The sequence below is a fragment of the Otolemur garnettii genome, unplaced genomic scaffold (genome assembly GCF_000181295.1).
Source record: "Otolemur garnettii isolate 467f Iridium unplaced genomic scaffold, OtoGar3 scaffold00007, whole genome shotgun sequence".
Classification (NCBI taxonomy): domain Eukaryota; kingdom Metazoa; phylum Chordata; class Mammalia; order Primates; family Galagidae; genus Otolemur; species Otolemur garnettii.
Genome location: NW_003852402.1, coordinates 40,620,920 through 40,641,851, shown reverse-complemented (window position 1 = coordinate 40,641,851; position 20,932 = coordinate 40,620,920). Strand labels below are relative to the sequence as shown.

Below are 20,932 nucleotides of genomic sequence, written 5' to 3'. Positions count from 1 at the left end.
GAAAAGTTTGAATCAATAGCTCAAGAAGTTGAAGAAACACAAGTACAAAAAACACAAAGAAAAGATCACCAAGTCACACGTTAATCATGTTGCTTAAAACCAGCCATAGAGATTTCAATGATTTAGATGAAATAAATATAGTAAAAGGGAACAGGGGAAAATGACCTATTCCATACAGAAAAATAAGATGATGGCAGATTCCTTGTAGAAACAATGCGTGCAAGGAGAGAGTGGAGCAATTTCTTTAAAGAACTGAAGGAAAAAAAATCTTCAATCTAGAATTCTTTACCAAGCAAAATATTTTTCAAAAACAAAGCAGAAATAAAGATATTTTCAGACATACCACAGCTGGAAGACTTTATGATAGGCAGGCCTGCACTATAGGAAATGTTAAAGAAAGTTTATTGAGCAGAAGAAAAATGATACTTGATGGAAACCTACTTTTACAAAAGGGAATGATGAGCCCTGGAAATGGTAACTACATGGGTAGACAAAAAAGTTTTCTTACTAACATCTCTTTAGAAGATAATCAACTATTTAAAGGAAAAATAACAGCAATGCACTATGGAGTTTATACTGCATAGAGCAGGTGTCTTCAAACTACGGCCCGCGGGCCACATGCAGCCCACCGTGGACATTTACCCGGCCCTCTGGGTGATTTTGCCACCGCTGCCTGTCCTGCTAGCAGCCAACTCATCCAGGGGCCTGCAGTCAGGCCCTCCAATGGTCTGAGGGACAGTGAACTGGCCCCCTGTTCAAAAAGTTTGAGGACCCCTGGTATAGAGCAATAAAAGGTTGACCACAATAGCACAAAGGCTAGACAAGGAAAAACAAAAGTATGTTATTGCAAGGTTCTTACACAATATATGTAGTATCACTTAAAAGTAGACTGATAAAATTAAAGATGTATATTATAGACCCTAAAGCAACCATTAAAATAATACAATGAACAATTACAGTCCAGTGGTTCCAACTTTTTTGGTTTCATGGGAGACCTAGGGTGGGGAGTGGAGCTCAGGTGGACATGCAAGTGCTGAGAACAGCTGTGAACACAGAGGAAGCTTCCCTTGCTAGCCAGCTGCTCACTCCTGCTATGTGGCCCAGTTCCTAACAGGCCATGGACGTGAGGACTGGAGTTATAGCAAATAAAGCAATAGAGCAATAAAGGAAATAAAATGGGAGCATAAAATCCAAGAGAAAGAAAAAGGCCAAAGAAACAATGAACAAGTGGGCAAATACAACACAAATAGCAAGATGATGGATTACAATCCAAAGAGATCAAGAACCACATTAAATATAAATGGTCTAAATAATACCATTGTAGAATTGCCCAACAAATATTTTGTAAATAAAGGTATATATAGCTACAATTTCCCATTTTCCCTATGTATGGTGACTTTAGAGGAGGTACTTTGGGATACCTTCTGGATTTCAGAGCACAGAATATATCACCAGGAATAAAGAAAGTCATTTCATAATGATAAACGGGTTGGTTCATCAAGACATGGTTCTAAACATTCATGCAGACAGAGCTCAAGACAGCTTCGAGATACATGGAAGACTTGACAGGACTGCAGAAAGAAACAGACAAATCTGCAACGATAATCAAAGACGTCAACATTCATTGTCAATAGTTGATAGAACAAGTAAACATAAAATCTGTAAGGATATAAAGACCGGAAAATACTGAGAACCAACTTGAGCTAGTTTTTATTTATAGAACATCTCACCCAACAACAGAGGTACATTCTTCAAATTATTTATCAAGATGGACCATATCTGTACCAGGAAACAAGTATCAATAAGTTTAAGAAATTCAAATTATATGAAGTTTGTTTTCTGATCACATGGAATGAAATTAGAAATCACTAAGAAAAAGATATCCAGAAAAATGCCAGAATATTTGAGGACTATAACATACATTTCAATAATTCATGGGGCTCAGTGTCTGTAGCACAGTGGTTACAGTGCTGGCCACATACACCCAGGCTGCCAGGTTCAAACCCAGCCTGGGCCAGGTGAACGACAATGACAACTGCAACAAAAAATAGCTGAGTGTGTGGCAGGGGCCTGTACTCCCAGTTATTGGGAGGCAGAGGCAAGAGAATCACTTGTGCCCAAGAGCTGGAGGTTGCTGTGAGCTGTGATGTCACAGTACTCTACTGAGGGCAACATACTAAGATTCTGTCTCAATAAATAAATAAATAATTTGTGGGTCAAATTTATTGGGAAAGAAGAAAAGTCTAAAATTAATGACTTCAGCTTTCACCTTAAGAAACTAGAGCCAGAGGGGGGAGCCTGCAGCTTTAGGCTACGTTTGGCCTTCTAGGTCCTTACTGTGGCCTTTTGACTGAATCCAAACTTTACAGAACAAATCCTTTGATTTTTATTAACAAAGTTTTGTTTATCTTTTGTATTTTTATTTTTAAAATGAACATATTTCAAATGCCAGAGAATAAAATAAGTTTCAAAGAAAACATCCTTTCAGATTAACTGGTGCAGTAAGAATATTAGTAACCCACAGGGCTAAATTGACTTTCCCCCACCTGACTGGTGCCACCACCACAGGAGGCTGGTTGGTGAGAGTTTATGGGAGTCAAGTGCTCAGGTCTGTTATCAGCTTTTGACAGTGGAGCACTATGTTTCTGTGTGAAGTGGAATTTGTGAGTGGTCACACGGCTTGACAGTGATTTTTTTGTTGTTGTTGCAGTTTTTGCCCCAGGCTGGGTTTGAACCTGCCACTTCCAGCATATGGGGCAGCGCCCTACACCTTTGAGCCACAGGTGCCAACCTTGACAGTGATTTTTAATTCTGTCTGCTTAAGAGCCCATCACGTCAAAGAAGACCACGAGAACACTGACGGAGGAAACATTCTAATGGAGAGTGGGGACTGCACTACAACGTATGCCTTGTTTCTGCTAAAGATACGTGCGTTTGCTGCTTTGTGATGCTGCAACATCCACATTAAAGAAGTCCAGTGCCCATCAGCATTATTAGCTGTCGCGAGGCCCACAGATACTTTATTAGAGGGAGAGGCGTGAAAGGTTCTATGGCAAAAGTTTAGAAGAGAAAAGCAAAAGCAAAGGCCATTCTCTCAACAGCAGTGAGCCCTGGAAGTGACTTACAGGGGAAGTGACTTATAAGGGAAGTGACTTATAAGGGAAGTGACTTATAAGGGAGCTTATACATTTGGGGAAAAAAGGTAAGACATGCAGTGCTAAGAAATTGTGAAAGAATGCATAGTTGAGGTTGTAGGGTGTTTAGACCCCAGTAACTTTTCTTTTCTTCTCTTTTCTTTTTGCAGTTTTTGGACAGGGCTGGGCCTCTGGCATATGGCGCCGGCGCCCTACTCCTTTGAGCCACAGGTGCCGCCCAGACCCCGGTAACTTTTCAAAGTACAAACAGCTGCTTCTTTTAAGGGGAACCAGACCTGACTGGTAGCATGAATTAGCCTTCGACTTAACAGAACAATTTCATGCAATACTCCAAAAGCAAAAAACCAATCGCTTTGGATGAATCAACTGACACTACTACAGGTTTTATGCTTCATTCGGGTCATAAGAGAAGACTTTCTTTGCTTCCAAGAGCTACTGCCACTCTTACAAACAGAACACGGGGAATAGGCAGCTAGCTGGAAGAACTTTCAAGATAAATGTCATGAAGTTGGACTGAATTCGGTAAATTTACTGAGTGTTATGTACAGGTTGTGCACCTTCAATGACAGGAAACATGAAGGGTTTATTGCAGAGATTAAAAAAATTATTAACAAATCCAGATGCTCTCATTTCACAATATCTATCTGTGCCAACGTGATTATTTTAAGTGACACTTTGCAACAAGTTAGAAGTATTGTTAACTACATTAGTGCAAATGCAACACACACCCAGTCCTCAGTTTCGTAACATGCTGAAGGTTGAAAGATGAGGTATTCCGTGTGGATTCCCCATATCATGTTCAAGTGTGTTGGCCATGATAGGGACAAGTGTCAAACAAAACATCATCTCTGGGAGAACAGATAGTTTACATTTTATGAAGAATGGAATCAGTAATGTGAATTATTGAAAGAAGATTTCTATAGGAATACAGCATTCCTACGTGTTATCATGTCAAATCAAAATGGTTTGAATAGTTCTTGGCAAGGTAAAATCGTATATGATACATGGCAAAAATTCCAAGCATTTTGAAAAAATGCTATCTGTTTTCAAAACACTTCTTCAAAAGGAAACTCTGGATGAACATTTTCCCTTGTTAGCAAAGGTCGCTGATGAGCAGGATGGAATACGCAAATCATGAAGAATACCCGACTTCCAGAGACCTATTAGAGAACGCAATGAAAGGTTCGCTGACTCTGAGAATCAGTGGTATCACAGATTACGCGAGCCTCACCTAGTGGACATCACCAAGGCATCTAATGAACTACAGATGGAACTGATGGAGCTCACAGTAGATGACGTCTTAAAGTCATTGTTTGATGCTAAGAAAGATCCAACTGAAACATGGAAAAATGCAGTAGCATCCCCATGCCTTTGGCAACCTGCTCTCACAATGCCTTCTTGCTTTTCAACCACTTAACTGCTGTGAATCTACATTCTCCTACCTAACCCAGATCAAGATGCCCTTGTAGTTCCAAATGACTGACACCTGTCTAGAGGATCCACTGAAACGGCAGACCTCCGTGCTGCAACCAAATATTCAGCTGCTTCCAACAAAAATTAATGAGCCCTGGGCGGCGCCTGTGGCTCGAAGGAGTAGGATGTTGGCCCCATATACCTGAGGTGGAGGGTTCAAACCCGACCCCGGCCAAAAACTGCAAAAAAAAAAAAGAAAGAAAAAATTAATGAGCCCTTTCAACATGAAAAGGGTCCCTACCCCTGAACTACAATAAGAACAAACTGAACTTAAAGTAGAAGAAAGGAAGTAATAGGAAGATAACCTGAAGAGCCCACGAGCCATTAAAGAATTAGAACCTGCTGTTAAAACCTTACCCATCAAACTCCAGACCCAGATGACGTCTTTGATGAATTCTTCCAAACTTTTAAGGGAAAAATAATACCAATTCTATACAAACTCCTCCAAAAACTTGAAGAGGAGTGATTATTTCCCAATTCATTTTAAGAGGCGAATATTTTATATATATGTGGTCAATTTGCTTTAAATAAAGGAAATTTAGCACAGAAAGGATACTTTCTTCAACAAATGATGCTGGTATGACTGAATATCCATTCATATGCAATCCCTCCCTCTAAAAAGCACCCATTGACGCCAACCTCACACCTTATCTGTGACTTTGTGTTAAGCAAAGATTTCTTAGATACAAACTGAAAGCACGATCCACACAAGAAAAAAAATCAAAAATTCAGACTTTCTGATTTTCATGAGACCCTGTTAGGAGAACAAGAAGACAAGCCACAGACTGGAGGGCAACCCGTGAATCCGCCTCTCTGACAGGAGGTCTGTACGCAGAATGTACACAGAACTCAGGAGCAAGAAAGCAGACACCCAAAAGCAGCAAAAAGGGGGGAAAGATCCCAACACCTTGCTTCATCAAGCAAGCAAGCTACGCAGATAGCAAAACCGGGGCATGAACAGAAGCTCAGCGTCACCGATCTCCAGGGAAGTGCGAATGAAAACCCAAACGAGATACACTACACACCCACTAGGATGGCTAAAGTCAAAAGGCCGACCACGTCAAGCTTTGGTGCAGTGCGGCTGAACTAGCACTCTCAGAGCTGCTGATGGGAATGGAAAACGTTACGATTACCTAGGAAGTGTTTGGAAGGGTCTCAAAAATCTAAAACATCCACCTTTCCTATGATGCAGTTATTCCACTCCCAGGTACTTACGCAAGAGAAATGAAAGGGTTTGTCTTACAAAGACATGCGCACGAATACTCAGCTTTATTCACAGTAGCCCCAAACGGGGGACGGGCCACGGTGATGGGTGAAGTACGGTGTATCATACAACAGAACTCTTCAGTAAAAAGGAATAAACTATTAATCTCTCGAAAATAATTATGCTGAGTGGAAGAAGCCTGATAAAAAGAATATACACTAGAGAGTCATTTCTTACTTTTCACAGTCACTGCGAACACTGAATTAACAAATAGCAAACCATTGCTCCCAGGGGACAGCCAGGTTTAGGTTCCTGAAAGCCGCTGGTTATATTTTTGTCAGTTTATCAATATATAACCTTTTTTTAAAAGACATTTTATTTATATGTGTTTTTGACTCAGTAACATCGAAATCGGCCAACAGACATGCTGAACAAGCTGTATCTAGACACACGTGTGTTCTCTGTAGGGCACAGCCCAGTTTTCTGGCGCTTGGAAACAATGGTTGGGAGCCATGTTAAACAGTAAATCGCCAACAAAGAGCACAAAGATGTGAAAATGCAGGACTAAAATGACAGCGTAAAGGAGACTGGTTTATGGTGCACAGGAGCAGCAAGCAGGCAGAGTGGCGCCCGCTGCCACCTCCTCTAGGAACAGTCATCAGGGTCAGGAGACCCCAAAGGTCGTGCCACTCTGCGCACGTCCACAAATGACTGTGAACGCCAGGAGTGCTGACTTCAGAGTTAGAAACGAAACCTAGTGAGTAGGTAGATTTGCCAACATGGAATCTGTGACTCATGGGGACTGGCTATATATGATTCACTTATAAAAATATAGAGAACACAAACAAATATAGAGTGGAAAAAAAACCGTTGAGTGGTTGCCTGGGGGTGGGAGTCGGGCCCAGAGGGAGGCATAACCGAGAGGCGAGAGACTTCCGAAAGGGGTGAGGGCATTTCATTCCCGCCATTGTGGTGATTATTTCACAGGTACGTGCAGATGCAATAGTTTATCAAATTGGAACTAACTTCCTGCTATTTACTGTGTGTCAAGAACCCCTCAGAAAAGCTGTTATAAAGAAGAAAACACGGATGCCAGCTGGTGGGAAAGGGAGGAGAGACATTTGTGAGGTTTGACTATAAGGAACCAAATGCTGCCTAAGGGGTGAAGGAGTGGGGACCAAGGGACAATGGTGACTTAATGCCACCAAGTTGGTGGTTGGGTTGCTGGTGATGTTATTAGGAGTGGAACCAGGGAATACAGAGGACCCGGTACGATATGGGTGGACTAGAACTCTCCTAGTTGGCTGAGGTTCCTGCCTGGCTGGGAACTCCCTTTCCCACCTCACCTCACAGACATCTCGCAGAGGCTGTCTTGCTAGCTGCACAGCCACAGCAATTCCAGGACTCCCCTACACCAGCTTATCTCCCCAGCTGTCTTACTTTTTCAAAGGCACCACCACCTCTGAGTCCTTCCTCTCTTTTAATCTCTATGTCCAAAGACTTGTCAATTCTTCTGATCACATCCATTGCAAACTTCTTGGTTCAACTTTTAAGACTTTCAAAAAATGTGGTGCCAACTGATCGCATGGTATTTCATTTTCTCTGTCCTGTGCTCTCCTCTTAAATCAGGGCAGTGAGGTCTCCAGCATATTCCTTCATCCTCTAAAACGCAACAGTCCGTCAGAATGTAACCTCTCTGAATTCCTGCAGAGCCAGTACCACCCTGTCTAGTGCTTAATTTCTCTCTAACTTGCAAACGGGAGCTGATTACATATCTTCAATAGCAGCTCATTAACCAAGTAAAGCAAGTAAGGCGCTGTTCTGGTACGATGGGGTAATCAGCGATGAATCAAGACAATGTCTGGGCTCGCATCAAATGCGGAGGGCAGGGGCAACTTCTCCAAGCACAATAATACTAAATTGTAATAATTCAGACGAGACACTCTGGGTGATCAGGGAAAACTTCACCTAGAAATCAACACTTGAACCTGATCGCCAACACTGAGTAGAATATTTATATGTCAAAAAAGAAGAGGGCTTCACAGGTAAAAAAAATAGAAGTTGAAGGAGAGAAACAGAAAATGGCAAAGCTGTGTATTCCGTGCAGGCCAGTGACAGTGCCACCACACCTTAAATCTCATAGTGTTCGGTGTAATAATCGGCAACCTGTCCACACTAAGTAAGTATTTACTGGGTTGAATTAGTTACACTTGATTTTAAATGGTTTCATCTAGATCCAAAGTGAATAATGTGCTGTAAGTGACGTGGAGAGCTGGGTCTTTTATAAGCCTGGGTTAAGTGGCACAAATTTATACCACTAACAGCAGAATTGGAAGGGCAATTTTAAAACAGCTCTAATGGCTTTCTCCCGGCACTGAGCTTATGTAAAGCGGCTGGTGCCGCAGGACCGGGCCCCGATTGCTGGGGTCGTACCTGTGACACAGGAGAAGATAATGCCCTATTTTAATCCCATTAAGTAACATTGTGACATTTATAACCTTTTAAATAAATTACAACAAAGGTGTCCGTTACATCTATATTTAGATACAATCTTATTACACATTAGTTACCCCATTATCAGCTTTGGGATAGCTATTTAATGCAATTTTTACATTATCTGGAATTCTGAAGAAAAACCTTATTTTATTCTGCTAATGTAAAAACAACCAGTGTTCAAAAGAGATTTTTTTGGGGGGTCAGAGTCTCATTTTGTCTCTCTGTGTTGAGTGATGTGGTGTCATGGCTCACATCAACCTCAAACTCTTGTGCTTAGGCAATCCTCTTGCCTCAGCCTCCCGAGTAGCTGGTACCACAGGTACCACCACGATGCCTGACTAGTTTTGCTATTTTTAGTAGAGACGGGCTCTCACTCTTGCTCAGGCTGGTCTGGAACTCCTGAGCTCAAGGGATCTGCCCACCTCAGCCTCCTAGAATGCTAGGATTATAGATGTGAGCCACTGTGCCTGGCCAAAGAGGTGTTTTTTAAAAAAAAATGCTTAGTCCCAAATTTCCAGGCAAAAGCTTTGGAACAAAATTTAAAACCTCAAGAGGTATAATTTTATAGTTACAGAAGCTTCCACATGACACGCTCTTGGTATTCACCTTCCTGCTGTGTTGTGAGTCAGCTCACAATCTGTAGCTAATGTTCATCACCCCAAAAGCTAAGTCACTAGTCTAGCTTTGTACATGACATGGATTATGGGAGAACAAGGAGATCAATTGATCTCACTTGTGTAGGAGACGCACGGTGCAGAAAAGGAACAGGAGATTGCAAACGAAACAGGTCCCCAGCCAAACACTGCCGCCTTACCACTGGAGCTGAAGTCCACGGGCCCGATCCATTTGAAGGCTGGTTTGCGGCCACGTTCCTCCGTCACGTGCACTTTCTTTATCAGAGCCAAGCTGGTCAGAACATTAGCTATATCATAGAGGCGTCGTACCTTGGCTTGGAGATATAAAACAGTTACAGTCATGCTGTCTGTGACACCATTACGTTTTCGTTTGTGTGACAGGTAACTTTTCTCGGCTATCATCAAAACCTCAAGTGGAAAGCAGTGGGGTGGGAAGAGATCAATGACTGCCATGAAATCACCCTGAGTTTTATGTGTTTGTGGCATCTGAGGGCACATACTAAGGGAAGGCTGGTGTGTCACTCCATTTCCCCAACTTCACACCTCTTGCAAGAGGTGCCTGGTGACACGCAGGGAGCACTGAGATGGCAGAGACATCAAGGATGGAAGTGGGCTGTAATTAAAGGCGTAGGAAATGTAATTTTGATACAGCACGTCAAAAGTTTGCTCCACAGGAGACCGTGGCAGTAGCTCCACCAGGCAGCTGGTTTGTGAAAGTGACAAGGATTCCCACAGCGTCCTGCCAGGGTGCACTGCTGAGCACACAGGATGCCCAGGACTCAAGGTCACAAGGTCCGACTGTGCTAAAGACAGGCAGCTCCTCACCTGAAGTCCTGGCATTCTGGCCACTCAATGGGGAGGGATGAGCATCCCCGGAATCCTAAAAAGGTTTTGAGGGAGGCATCGCAAATGCGTGTAGTGGAGAAAAAACTCAGAAAGGGCGGTGACACAATGAACAGGCGGGGTGATGACCATGGTGCATTTTCAATTCAAGAAATCAATGTACAGCTAGGAAGCCTAGCTAAGATCAAGGCTAAGATCAAAAGTTTTGATTATCATCTAGAAACATTATGCATCATCCAGCCCCAGCTCCCTTCTTCCCAATCCTGACAGGGCTGGATTTCATCTGGCCATTTCACCTGCAGGTGGGCTATGATTCCCACTGGAAACAGAAACAGTAGAGAATATTGAGCTCATGACTGCCAGGGGGCTGGGACTGGCCATTAGTAGCCCAGGGCATTTGGCTCAGGATCCAAGCCAGACAGAAGACGATGTACGTGGGCGTGAAGCTCGGGCACTCTCTCTCTGTCCAGCAGCCGTGTCCCACCCCCCTACCCTGGCCAGTCCTCTGGTTCTTACCTTAGACAACTTTCATCTCCACCCTTCAGAAGAGTATGCAGGGGGTGGGGAAAAAAGGGGAAAGAAAACTCAGACATTCTGTCTTGGATACTAAAGAGACACACAAAGTAATTCACACCCTGACTGGCATTCTGGAGACAGCGTTCTGCATCTCACTGTCCGCTTTAACTGTCCAGGGAAGGCATCTGACAGGCTTTAAGAAAATTCTAGTATGTGGCTAACTTACCTCTTACAGCAACAAAAACCTTTCTAAGTGTAGGAAGGAAGACTTGTCTCTATTCATAATTTTTATCTCAGGTATAGGAAATGTCCTCTTTTCTTTGATGTTGATAAGTAGAATTAGTTGAGGATTCTTACTTTTAAATTTACTGTGGTCTGGGGTATCGTGGCCTTCTTCGATCAGTATTTTGGCTGCCACATCCAGAGTAACGATCTTGGTTTTAGAGACGAGGAACAGCATGACAAACTTCTGGCTCATAATTCTCAGGGACTTGTCCTTTCTACTGTTTGCTGATGCTACAGAAGGAATAAAACAAAAGCTTCAAAACACACGACTTTCTACAAGAAAGACTGTACTTGCACTTGCCAGAACTATCCAACTCTACCAGCAGACTGCAAGAGACAGAGTCTCACTCGGTTGTCCTTTGCGTTCTCATAGCTCACAGCAACCTCAGACTCCTGGGCTCAAGTGATCCTCTAGCCTCAGCCTCCTGAGTAGCTGGGACCACAGGGGCCTGCTATTATACCTGGCTAGTTTCTCTATTTTTAGTAGAGACAGGGTCTTGCTCTTGCTCAGGCTGGTCTCAAACTCCTGAGCGCAGGTGATCCTTACCCTTGGCCTCCCCACTGTGCTGGGATTACAGGCGTGAGCCACAGCACCCAGCCAAGACCATCCTTATTACAGGCAGAAAGCTACGGGACACATATCACAAAAGTCAGCTCATAAGGAAGTGAGCCAGATAGATATTCTTGTGGCTCATGAAATGACTCGAGGCATAAACTCCAAAATGCATGTTTGAAAACACTCTCAGTGCTTTCTATTTATACTTCATAGAACCACAAATGCAGATTTTCTAAAGCAACTTCTTAAAAAGACTAATATAAGAAGACAGAGTTGGGACATGCCCTTGTTTTCAGAACATCAACTCTTTCTCAAAGTCAAGAACCCCCGTTTTTGTTTCTCTGTGCCCACAGTATCCAGACTGTACACTAAACACAGCTGGCGCCCACCTCCTGCATTTCTTCTCAGAAATGCGTGAACAAAGTAACTCTACACAAATAGGCTAATTAGATGTGTACTCCCGTGAGGGGCAGGCACACGGTCCCTGAGAGATGGCTGTCTTCTCTGGTTATTGGGATGAGTCCTGGTTCACAGGGTGGAACTAAGAGGCATGAGGCAGTGAATCTCATGAAAATCAGCCCCCCCCCTTCATGTCTATTTCTTGTATTTGCAAGTGGAATGTGAGTGTGATACTTGTACTCCGTCATCTAAGCAATAGAGAAGAAGGTGAGAATGAAGACGCTCCAGGGCTAAAACAAGAGGAAGTTTAACACAGGTTGGGAGGAAGAACAATGCAGATACAAATCAGAACTTCTGCACCAAACAAAAGCAGCAAACATTTTCTATGAATGGGGTTCTTTTCTAAGTATTCTGCTCCAACGTCTAATTAGATAGCTTCTTTGAAAAGCTAACTTCCTCAAATTAAATTTTACTTAAACATCTCACAGAAAGAAAACAGCAGGAGGCTATCAATCTAAAATGGAAGCACTATCAGGAATCTCCAGTCCCAACATGCCAAACACCAGTGAACTGCCGTGTGCAGGTTTCAGCTGAGGTCCAGTGGGCAGCCCAGCTGGGAGCCACCTGTCTCCGGTTCTGCAGTAGACGGGACAAGAGGACGTCTCCCTCAAGGGTTGTCAGCCACTTCCCATCTTAGCAGTGAATCTCTTTAGAGGAAACCACCACTTTCTCTCTGCCATGACTCAGGAGGTTACAATGGACTCACAAGAGGGATAGTCGGGTTCAGAGAAATCCACTAACTGTGGGTCTTGGGCCTCTGGGTAGCCATCTTTCTTCCGTTCTCCAAATTTGTAATCCATCAGATCCAGCTCTTTCTGCTGGAGGAATGCCATCTGCTCTTCATATTTCTGCTCCTCTCCTAGTCTCTGGAGGTTCCTCAGGGTTTTTGGCAGGCTGTGCCGTCCATGCCAGCCATACTGATTCTTGGCCACCCGGCTGACCAGATGCAGTGACTCCAGCACATTCACAATGTCATAGATACGTCTCCTTTCCACACCTGTTTGAAAACAGAAGCCAACAGACTTCATGCAGATGAACATTTTTGAGTATAAATTCCTTGAGGGCCTGGACTGTGTCTGTGAACTACTTTGTATGATGCCCAATGTAATGCCCAGCAAGAGAGACATTTGAAAAGTTCAACCCATACAGATGGAAGCAACAAAAATTATTTTTCCTTTTCCTTCTTGGGATCCAGCCCTCAAAAAGAGGTAGGATAAAACATCCATCTAGAGATGGTGATAGCTCCATCTGTATGATGTAAACGGCACAGCCACTGTTCTTTTGACCTGGTAGGCAAACCACACAAACATTTCAGCATGTTAAAACTGGTGGTACTGAGACCCCTGATGAATGGATGATTGATTTCGATGTGTATTCCTAATTATGTAGACTATAAAATAAACTATGTCCAATAACTCCTACTTATGGAATAATACCATCTTTTCTTGGAATTTGAATAATAATAAAAAATTTACCTTGATAACTCTCCTGATAGCCCAGTAAGGAAAATAGATGGTAAATATTATATTTCCTAGGATGGGTGTGGTGGCTTATGCCTGTAATCCCAGCACTCTGGGATGCCAAGGCAGGTAGATTGCTTGAGCTCAGGAGTTCGAGACCAGCCTGAGGAAGAGCTGAAACTACTAAAAATAGAAAAGACAACCTGGGCATAGTGTCTCAGCTACTTGGGAGGCTGAGGTTAGATCACTTGAACCCAGGAAGTTAAGGTTGTTTTGAGCTACAATGACACCATGGAACTCTACTCAGGGTGACAGAGTGAAAATAAAACATTGTTTCCTATTTTGGACTGGAAACTCAGGCATCAGGGGCTGGAGCACCCTTCTCAAGTTGCTGGAGAAAGCCATCGCCAGGGCTGGAACAAGGAGTTCCCTTTTGTTCAGCATGACCATTGCCAACTCTCTGTGTTCTAATTCACCAAATCCTGCCCACCAGCCCAACCATGAAGCACCAGAGACTCTAGAATAGGTGGACCATGAAATCTATTAGTTTACTTCCCACCTTCCCAACACTCCCCAAATAACTAAGATTATGAGCTGTGCATTGAATTCATAAATTTATACAAATAATCAACACATTGAATCCCATAATGGCATAAATGTATTCATGATCTATGTATACATTTATACATAGATAATGACTTAATAAAAAAAATGACTTAATAAAAAACAAATGACTTAATAATAAAAAAATATTTACAGTAAGAGGCCAGGCATGGTGACTTATACCTGCAATCCTAGCATTTTGGGAGGCTGAGATAGGAGGATCACATGAGGCCTCAAGTTTAAGACCAGCCTGGGCAACATAGCTAAACCAGTCTCTACTAAAATAAAAAATAAAAAAATCAGGTCAGTATGGAAACATTTGTCTCTAGTCCCTGCTACTTGGGAGGCTGAGGTGAGAGGACTGGTTGAGTCTAGGGGTTGCAGGTTACAGTGAACTATGATTACATCACTATTCGAGCCTGGGCAATAGAGCAAGACCCCATCTTTAAAAAAAAAAAGTATTTACAGTGTTCGAGTGAAGGAGCCCTGCAGTCAGACCACTTGGACTCAAATCCCTGATCTAGGCTTTATTAGTTGGGAAGTTACTTGCCTTTTCTGTGCCTTAGAATTTATCTCATAAAATGATGAGGATTAGATGTAACCACATTGTAAAGGGTCTCCAGTTGGCATTCATTTTAAATAGACACTTCTGTAAATACTTTTTACATGGTATTGGAGATACCCCAAGTCCCTGCTAGCATAAGAGGTCACAGTAGAAACTGATTCTAAAAATCTCATGTCTGTGACTCACTCATTCTATTGTAGAAATGGGCCCTCAGACTCACGGCCCACTTTGTTCTCATCTAAGTATCTATAGCAAAAGCCTCCAGGCATCTTGCAGCAAAGCCGCCCAGCTGCAAAGATGCCCTCTTTCTTTTCACTTGCCAGGAGCTGTTATATAATCAGGGCAGACTCAGTGAGTGTAGCTGTGAGCCTTTCAAAGATTTAACATAAGAAATACACCGATCACAATGAGAACTCTGGAGCGGAGAGGAAGTTCTAACACAAGCATGAAGAGGCCTTTCACAGTCAATTGGAACATTTCAGCTCACGACCCTGAAAGGCTGGCTGTCCTCAGAAGCTCAGACTTTGGTGCCAGATGCCTGCCGGAAGGTGCTGGCAGGAGCAGTCAGCAGCCCCTTGTCCAGAACTGCCTGCTTTTTAATTCCAGTCTGTTTTCATATATTAACACATCTTGTTTAGAGCGTAACATTCTATAAACCTTCCCATTAGAAATGTCATGTGAAAGCAACCAAGACACCCGGGGGCCAGCCATATGCCCACCTGTTTTGTTATTCTGCATTCAATAACAAGCTGTTAAGTCTCCATCTAGTGGCTAGACATCCCAAGAAGTAAAAATAAAAGAAGTGTCTGACTACTTGGAGTACAACAATACATAATAAGCATGGTAGGTGTTTTTGGCAAAAACCAACGTGGTGGCTGTTTGCCTCCCTACTCACTCACCCCTTCAATCTGGCCTGAGTTTAACTGTCCACTGGCTAGGGCATTATAAAGTTCCATTTCACAGGTCTCAGGACCCATGTGTTACTCTGGGGGCTTGCTCTGTCAGGAAGGGTTTCCCAGGAGCTCAGTCTTCTTTTTTTGTGAGATAATTCTATTCATCACTATTCATCATTGTCAAGGACTCACCAATTGTTGCCACACTTCCCTTAGTTCCCAATGGGACTTACTAAGAACCACTCTCAGCCCAGTGTCCCCGGCTTTGCTGTTTTCCATTTACTAAAGTCATTCTCAGTTCTTTAAATTCTCACCCATAATAGCAACATCTACATAGCACCAGAATCTGAGAAACAGGGCAAGGTGCATGCTCTGCACGTCCTTGGTCTAATTATGGTCTTGTAGCTTGTACCCTGGGATGCAGGAGAAAGTTTAGACTCAGTTCCCAAGGACAGTCACCACTGAAACAGCTTTTAGCAAGGGATCCCATTTTTCAACTTCACGCAAAGAGATACTCATTGGGCAAGTCTGGGTGATCTGCAGGCATTAGAAAGCTATGGTAAAATTCCCTGGAGTTCTGCTCCGGGCAGCCATAATGTGGGCACCCACAGAATGATCTGTAGCCCAGAGGAAGGTCCTCTCTGGAACCTCTAACACAGCCCTCCAACACCTAATCTTTTGCCTTCTGCAGTAACATCAGTGCACTACTCTTGGTGGAAGTGACATAAGGAGGAAGTAGGCTTCATGAACCCCAACGAGAGGGACACCCTCATCTTCTGTGACTATTTTCCAGGACTGTGTGACTTACTGGCTCTCCACCACACCTCTGTGCAGCTGGCTCACTGATCAATTGCCACTAACCCTAGATTACAGTGTCATACTTCTACCGCAAGGTGGCTCCTCAGCCCCAGCACTCTACTTCCTCTTCATGGCTATAGAGGGTGACAGGACATCTGGGGGTGGGGAGAGGCATTCTGCTAAGGGCTGAGTAGAAACTATTCCGTGTAGCAGTAACAGCTAGCCGTGCCAGGCACTGACTTAGGCACATTACAGACATGATTCACAACTTTCTTATGTCTCTGCAAGGTAGGTGCTGTAGTCTCTAAGCTATAGACAACAAAAGGTTAATTATCTAGTTAAAGTTCTTACAGCCTGTACATTGGAGAGCTGGGCTTCCAATCCAGCTTTGTCCAGCTCAAAGCCCAGGCCATGGTCTTCCCATCACAACCCACTGCTTCTGCATTATTTCAGTTTCCAGCAACCAAAATCTTTTTAGCTATCAGTGTGAATAACACAGACTGATTCCTCCAGGTTATGCAAGAAGTAGAACTAAGAAACAAACAAAAATTATGACTTATCTTTATTTATTTAGCTGGTCTTTTTATTCTGTAATGTAAAACCTTCCCATTTTTTAAGGGGGCCCCCTAACATTTACAAATCGCTGTGATTTCCGCTTATGTAACGACTGTCAACGGTACGTTCATTCTGGAACCAACTGCACTCATGTCCACCAGGGGTTGCTGTGCTGAAGCAGCTGTGTACCCATGTAGAGCCCATGCCCGCATCCTGCATTACAATCATGTCCACCAGGGGTTGCTGTGCTGAAGCAGCTGTGTACCCATGTACAGCCCATGCCCGCATCTTGCATTACAATCATGTCCACCAGGGGTTGCTGTGCTGAAGCAGCTGTGTACCCATGTACAGCCCATGCCCGCATCCTGCATTGCAAACTCCTGCCACATGAATGCACATATCCCTACTTGTTATAAGGTTTGGCTGAGTCATGTGCAAATGTGCTTCTTCTAGTTGGACAGGCTTGCTGTGACAGTCATTGTATAGGGCTTCAAACTTAATAATGTTCATGCTCTCTCTTTTTTTCTTTTATTTATTTTTTTATTGAGACAGAGTCTCACTTTGCAGCTATGGTGTCCTAGCTCACAGCAACCTCCAACTCTTGGGCTTAGGTGATTCTCTGGCCTCAGCCTCTGAAGTAGGTGGGACTACAGGCGCCTGCCACAACACCTAGCTATTTTTTGTAGAGACAGGGCCTCACTCTGGCTCAGGATGGTCTGGAACTCCTGAGCTCAGGGCGATCCACCCACATCGGCCTCCCAGAGTGCTAGAATTACAGACGTGAGCCACCAAGCCCAGTTCTGAACTCCTAGAAACATTATGAAACATGAAAAGCAGGATATTTCTAAATATTCTTTGAGTTTGTTCAAAGCAAGATGAATTTAAAATACGAGATCATAGTTTGCAATGTGAGTCTCATAAAAATACTGCCTCTTATGAGAATATTTCGTAAGTTAAATAAAACTGGGTTTCTGTTTGGCCCTTAGGTCTAGAAGACTCCCTGAAAGTCTATGCCTAATGAAGAGAAATTCCATCACGACAAAGGAAGCTCTCTTTGCCTGTTCCTCTGTACTCATCCTTTTTTGCAGGGTGCCCACTACCGGAAGCCTTTGGCCCGCCAAGGAAACCAGTTTCCCACGGTAACTGGAGACAGGCCTCCAGGTAATTTCATGATACATACCAAGACTGACAGCAACTTCATCGAGGGAGATGGTAGTTTTCTCAGTCGACAAAGGATAACTTGGATAGCGAGCTAGAAACTTCTGGCACAGGAGGCCTAAACTTTTCTGTTTCCTGCTTGGCCTCTGCTTTTCAAATTCGTCCACAGTGCTGTCCCCAACAACATCGAGCTACAGAGGGCAGAGAGAAGGGAGAGGAAGACGTCACGGCTGACATCCTAATGGACAAATTCCAACAGCTGGTATTGGCAAACTGAGGGGAAACATATTTTCTAATCTAATTTTCTACATATTTTACCTGTTGCCTTGTCTGGACTGAATTTTTTCTCCTTTGTAATTTGAGAAACTGATTCCATTAGTTAAACTTTTTTTTTTTAAATGCAGTTATTTCTAAGTAGCTACACCTTTGCTACTAGTGTGCTGTGCTCACTGGACCCATGAAATCAGCATTGCCAGAAGCTGATTAAAGACAGAATCTCAGGCCTCATCCCAGACCTACTGTATCAGAATCTGCCTTGTCGGAAGATTCTGGGTGATTCCTCTTGACATGAAGGTTTGAGATGCGCTGGCCTGCATCCTGTCTCCAAATTGTTTTACATTTTACAATTAACCAAAGGTTGATGAAACTGAACTAGAGCAGTTAAATCTTATTCTCTCTTATTCATGGAACTAGCATCCTGGTCTCATCAACCCATATTTGAAAGGGGCTCCGTTCAAGCTCCAAGAAAGTAAAAAGCTTTTCTGAATAGATTTACAAAAAAGCATTTATAAATTTTACACTCATTCATGATTTTCAAAAATGCTCTTAGAAAACTAGGAATAAGAGAGAACTTTTTCCATGAGGTATATTCATGAAAATACAACAGTGAACATTTGTCTTAATGATTTGAAAACCTTGGAGGCTTTCCTGTAAAATCAGGAAAATGACAAGGAAGTCCATGATCAATTCTCCTCTTCTATATCAAATTAGAGACCCTAATCAATGCATAAGGACAAGGAAAAGAAATTGAGGCCCAGGCATCGGAAAGGAATAAACAAAACTTCATTCTGCAGAAGATATATGATTTTTCACATAAAAGCCTTAAGAGAATCTGAGAAGTTATTAAAAATGATAAGAGAATTTAGAAAGGTGGTTGATTACAAGACCTTCTATTTCTAAAAACCAGCTGCATCCCTATACAATAATAACAGCAAATGAATCCAAAAGAGGACATTCACAACAGTAACCAGAATGAAAAAGTTGCTAGGAATAAATATTGCAAAATCTATTTGCATAAAATTGTAAAACTTAGATTTTAAAGAATATTTAAAACTTAGATATACTATCTTTATAGAAAGACTCAGTATCATAAAGAGGTTAATTCTTCTCAAATTAATCTATAGATTCAATGAAATTAAACTTACCAATTTAAAGTATATATATATATATATATATGGAAGAACAGAGAGCCAAGGACAGCCCACATACTCAAGAAAAGTAAGTTGAGGGTCCTACTTTACCTGACATGAAAGTGTATTACAATAGAGTACTGGAGTAGGGATGAACAAATTGGCCAACGGTACAGGAAATAGTCCTGAAACACACACATATAAATGGAATTTTGACATATTAAAGGGGTAGCAGCTTTGTCAACCGGGAGGAAGAGGAAGAACTGAATAAATGGTGCAGGGATAACTGATCATCCATATAGAAAAACAAAGACCTATTCTCGACTCACGCCATACATAAAGCAAATTTTAAATGAAGAAAATAATTTTCTAACCTTGGGATAGGGAAAGATTTCTTTAAATAGACACAAAAAACATTACCCTTAAAAGAAAGAATATATACACTGGACTATGTTAAACTTAAGAACTTCTGGCCATCAAAAGGAAACAGAGGAAAGAGAAAGAAAAAACAATCACCAAAGTGAAAGAATATGTACACGACATATATAACTGACAAAGACAAGAATATATAATACAGTCTCCACTGCTATTCAACATAGTAATGGAAGTCTTATCCCTCACAATCAGCAAGAGAAGGCGATCACGGGTATCCAAATAGGGTCAGAGGAGATCAAACTCTCACTCTTCACTGATGATAAGATCTTATACCTAGAAAATCCCAGAGACTCAACTTCAAAACTCTTATAAGTGATCAAGGAATACAGCAGCATCTCAGGCTATAAAATCAATACTTACAAGTTGGTACGTTTTATATATGCCAGCAATAGTCAAATATAGTCAAGGACTCTATTCCTTTTACAATAGTGCCAAAGAAGATGAAATATCTGGGAATTTACCTAACAAAGAATGTGAAAGATCTCTATAAAGAGAACTATGAAACTCTGAGAAAAGAAATAGCTGAAGATGTTAACAAATGGAAAAACATACCATGCTCATGGCTGGAATTGTTAAAATGTCCATACTACCCAAAGCAATCTACAGATTTAATGCAATCCCTATTAAAACACCATTGTCATACTTTAAAGTACTTGAAAAAACAGTACTTTGTTTTCTACGGAATCAGAAAAAACCCTGAATATCAAATACATTACTCAGAAATAAGAATAAATCAGGAGGTATCACATTACCAGACTTCAGGCTATACTATAAATCTATACTGATCAAAACAGCATGGTACTGGCACAAAAACAGAGCGGTCGATTTATGAAACAGAATAGAGAACCAAGAGATGAACCCAGCTACTTATCATCATTTGATCTTCAATAAACCTATCAAAACATTCAGTGGGGAAAAGACTCCCTATTTAACAAATGGTGCTGGGTGAACTGGCTGGTGACCTGTAGAAGACTGAAACTGGACCCCCACCTTTCACCATTAACAAAAATTGATTCTCACTGGATAAAAGATTTAAACTTAAGACATGAAACTATAAAAGTACTACAAGAGAGTGCAGGGAAAACACTTGAAGATATTGGCCTGGGAGAATATTTCATGAGGAGGACACCTCCGGGCAATTGAAGCAACACCAAAATCCATTACTGGGATCTGATCAAACTAAAAAGCTTTTGCACAGCCAAGAGCACAGTAAGGAAAAAAAAAAAACAGACAGCCTTCAGAATGGGAGAAGATTTTTGCAGGTTATGCTTCTGACAAAGCTCTAATAACTAGAATCTACAAAGAACTCAAACTAATCAATAAGAAAAGAATAAGTAACCCCAATTCTATGTGGGCAAGAGACTTGAACAGAAACTTTTCTGATGAAAACAAGCATATGGCCTACAAACATGTGAAAAAATGTTCATCATCCTT

The 20,932-nt window shown here is 42.2% G+C and overlaps 1 protein-coding gene across 1 annotated transcript in view; it reads right to left on the bottom strand.

The window, feature by feature from the left end:
* E2F7 (E2F transcription factor 7) overlaps positions 1 to 20,932 on the bottom strand; it is a 43,972-nt gene that overhangs the window by 11,998 nt on the left and 11,042 nt on the right. The window contains exons 4-7 of the mRNA XM_003783397.2: positions 17,677 to 17,845; positions 12,329 to 12,619; positions 10,680 to 10,838; positions 9,143 to 9,277 (exon numbers count right to left, since the gene is read on the bottom strand). Of these exons, the coding sequence (XP_003783445.2) occupies positions 9,143 to 9,277; positions 10,680 to 10,838; positions 12,329 to 12,619; positions 17,677 to 17,845 (754 nt within the window). The remainder of the gene's footprint in view (positions 1 to 9,142; positions 9,278 to 10,679; positions 10,839 to 12,328; positions 12,620 to 17,676; positions 17,846 to 20,932) is intronic.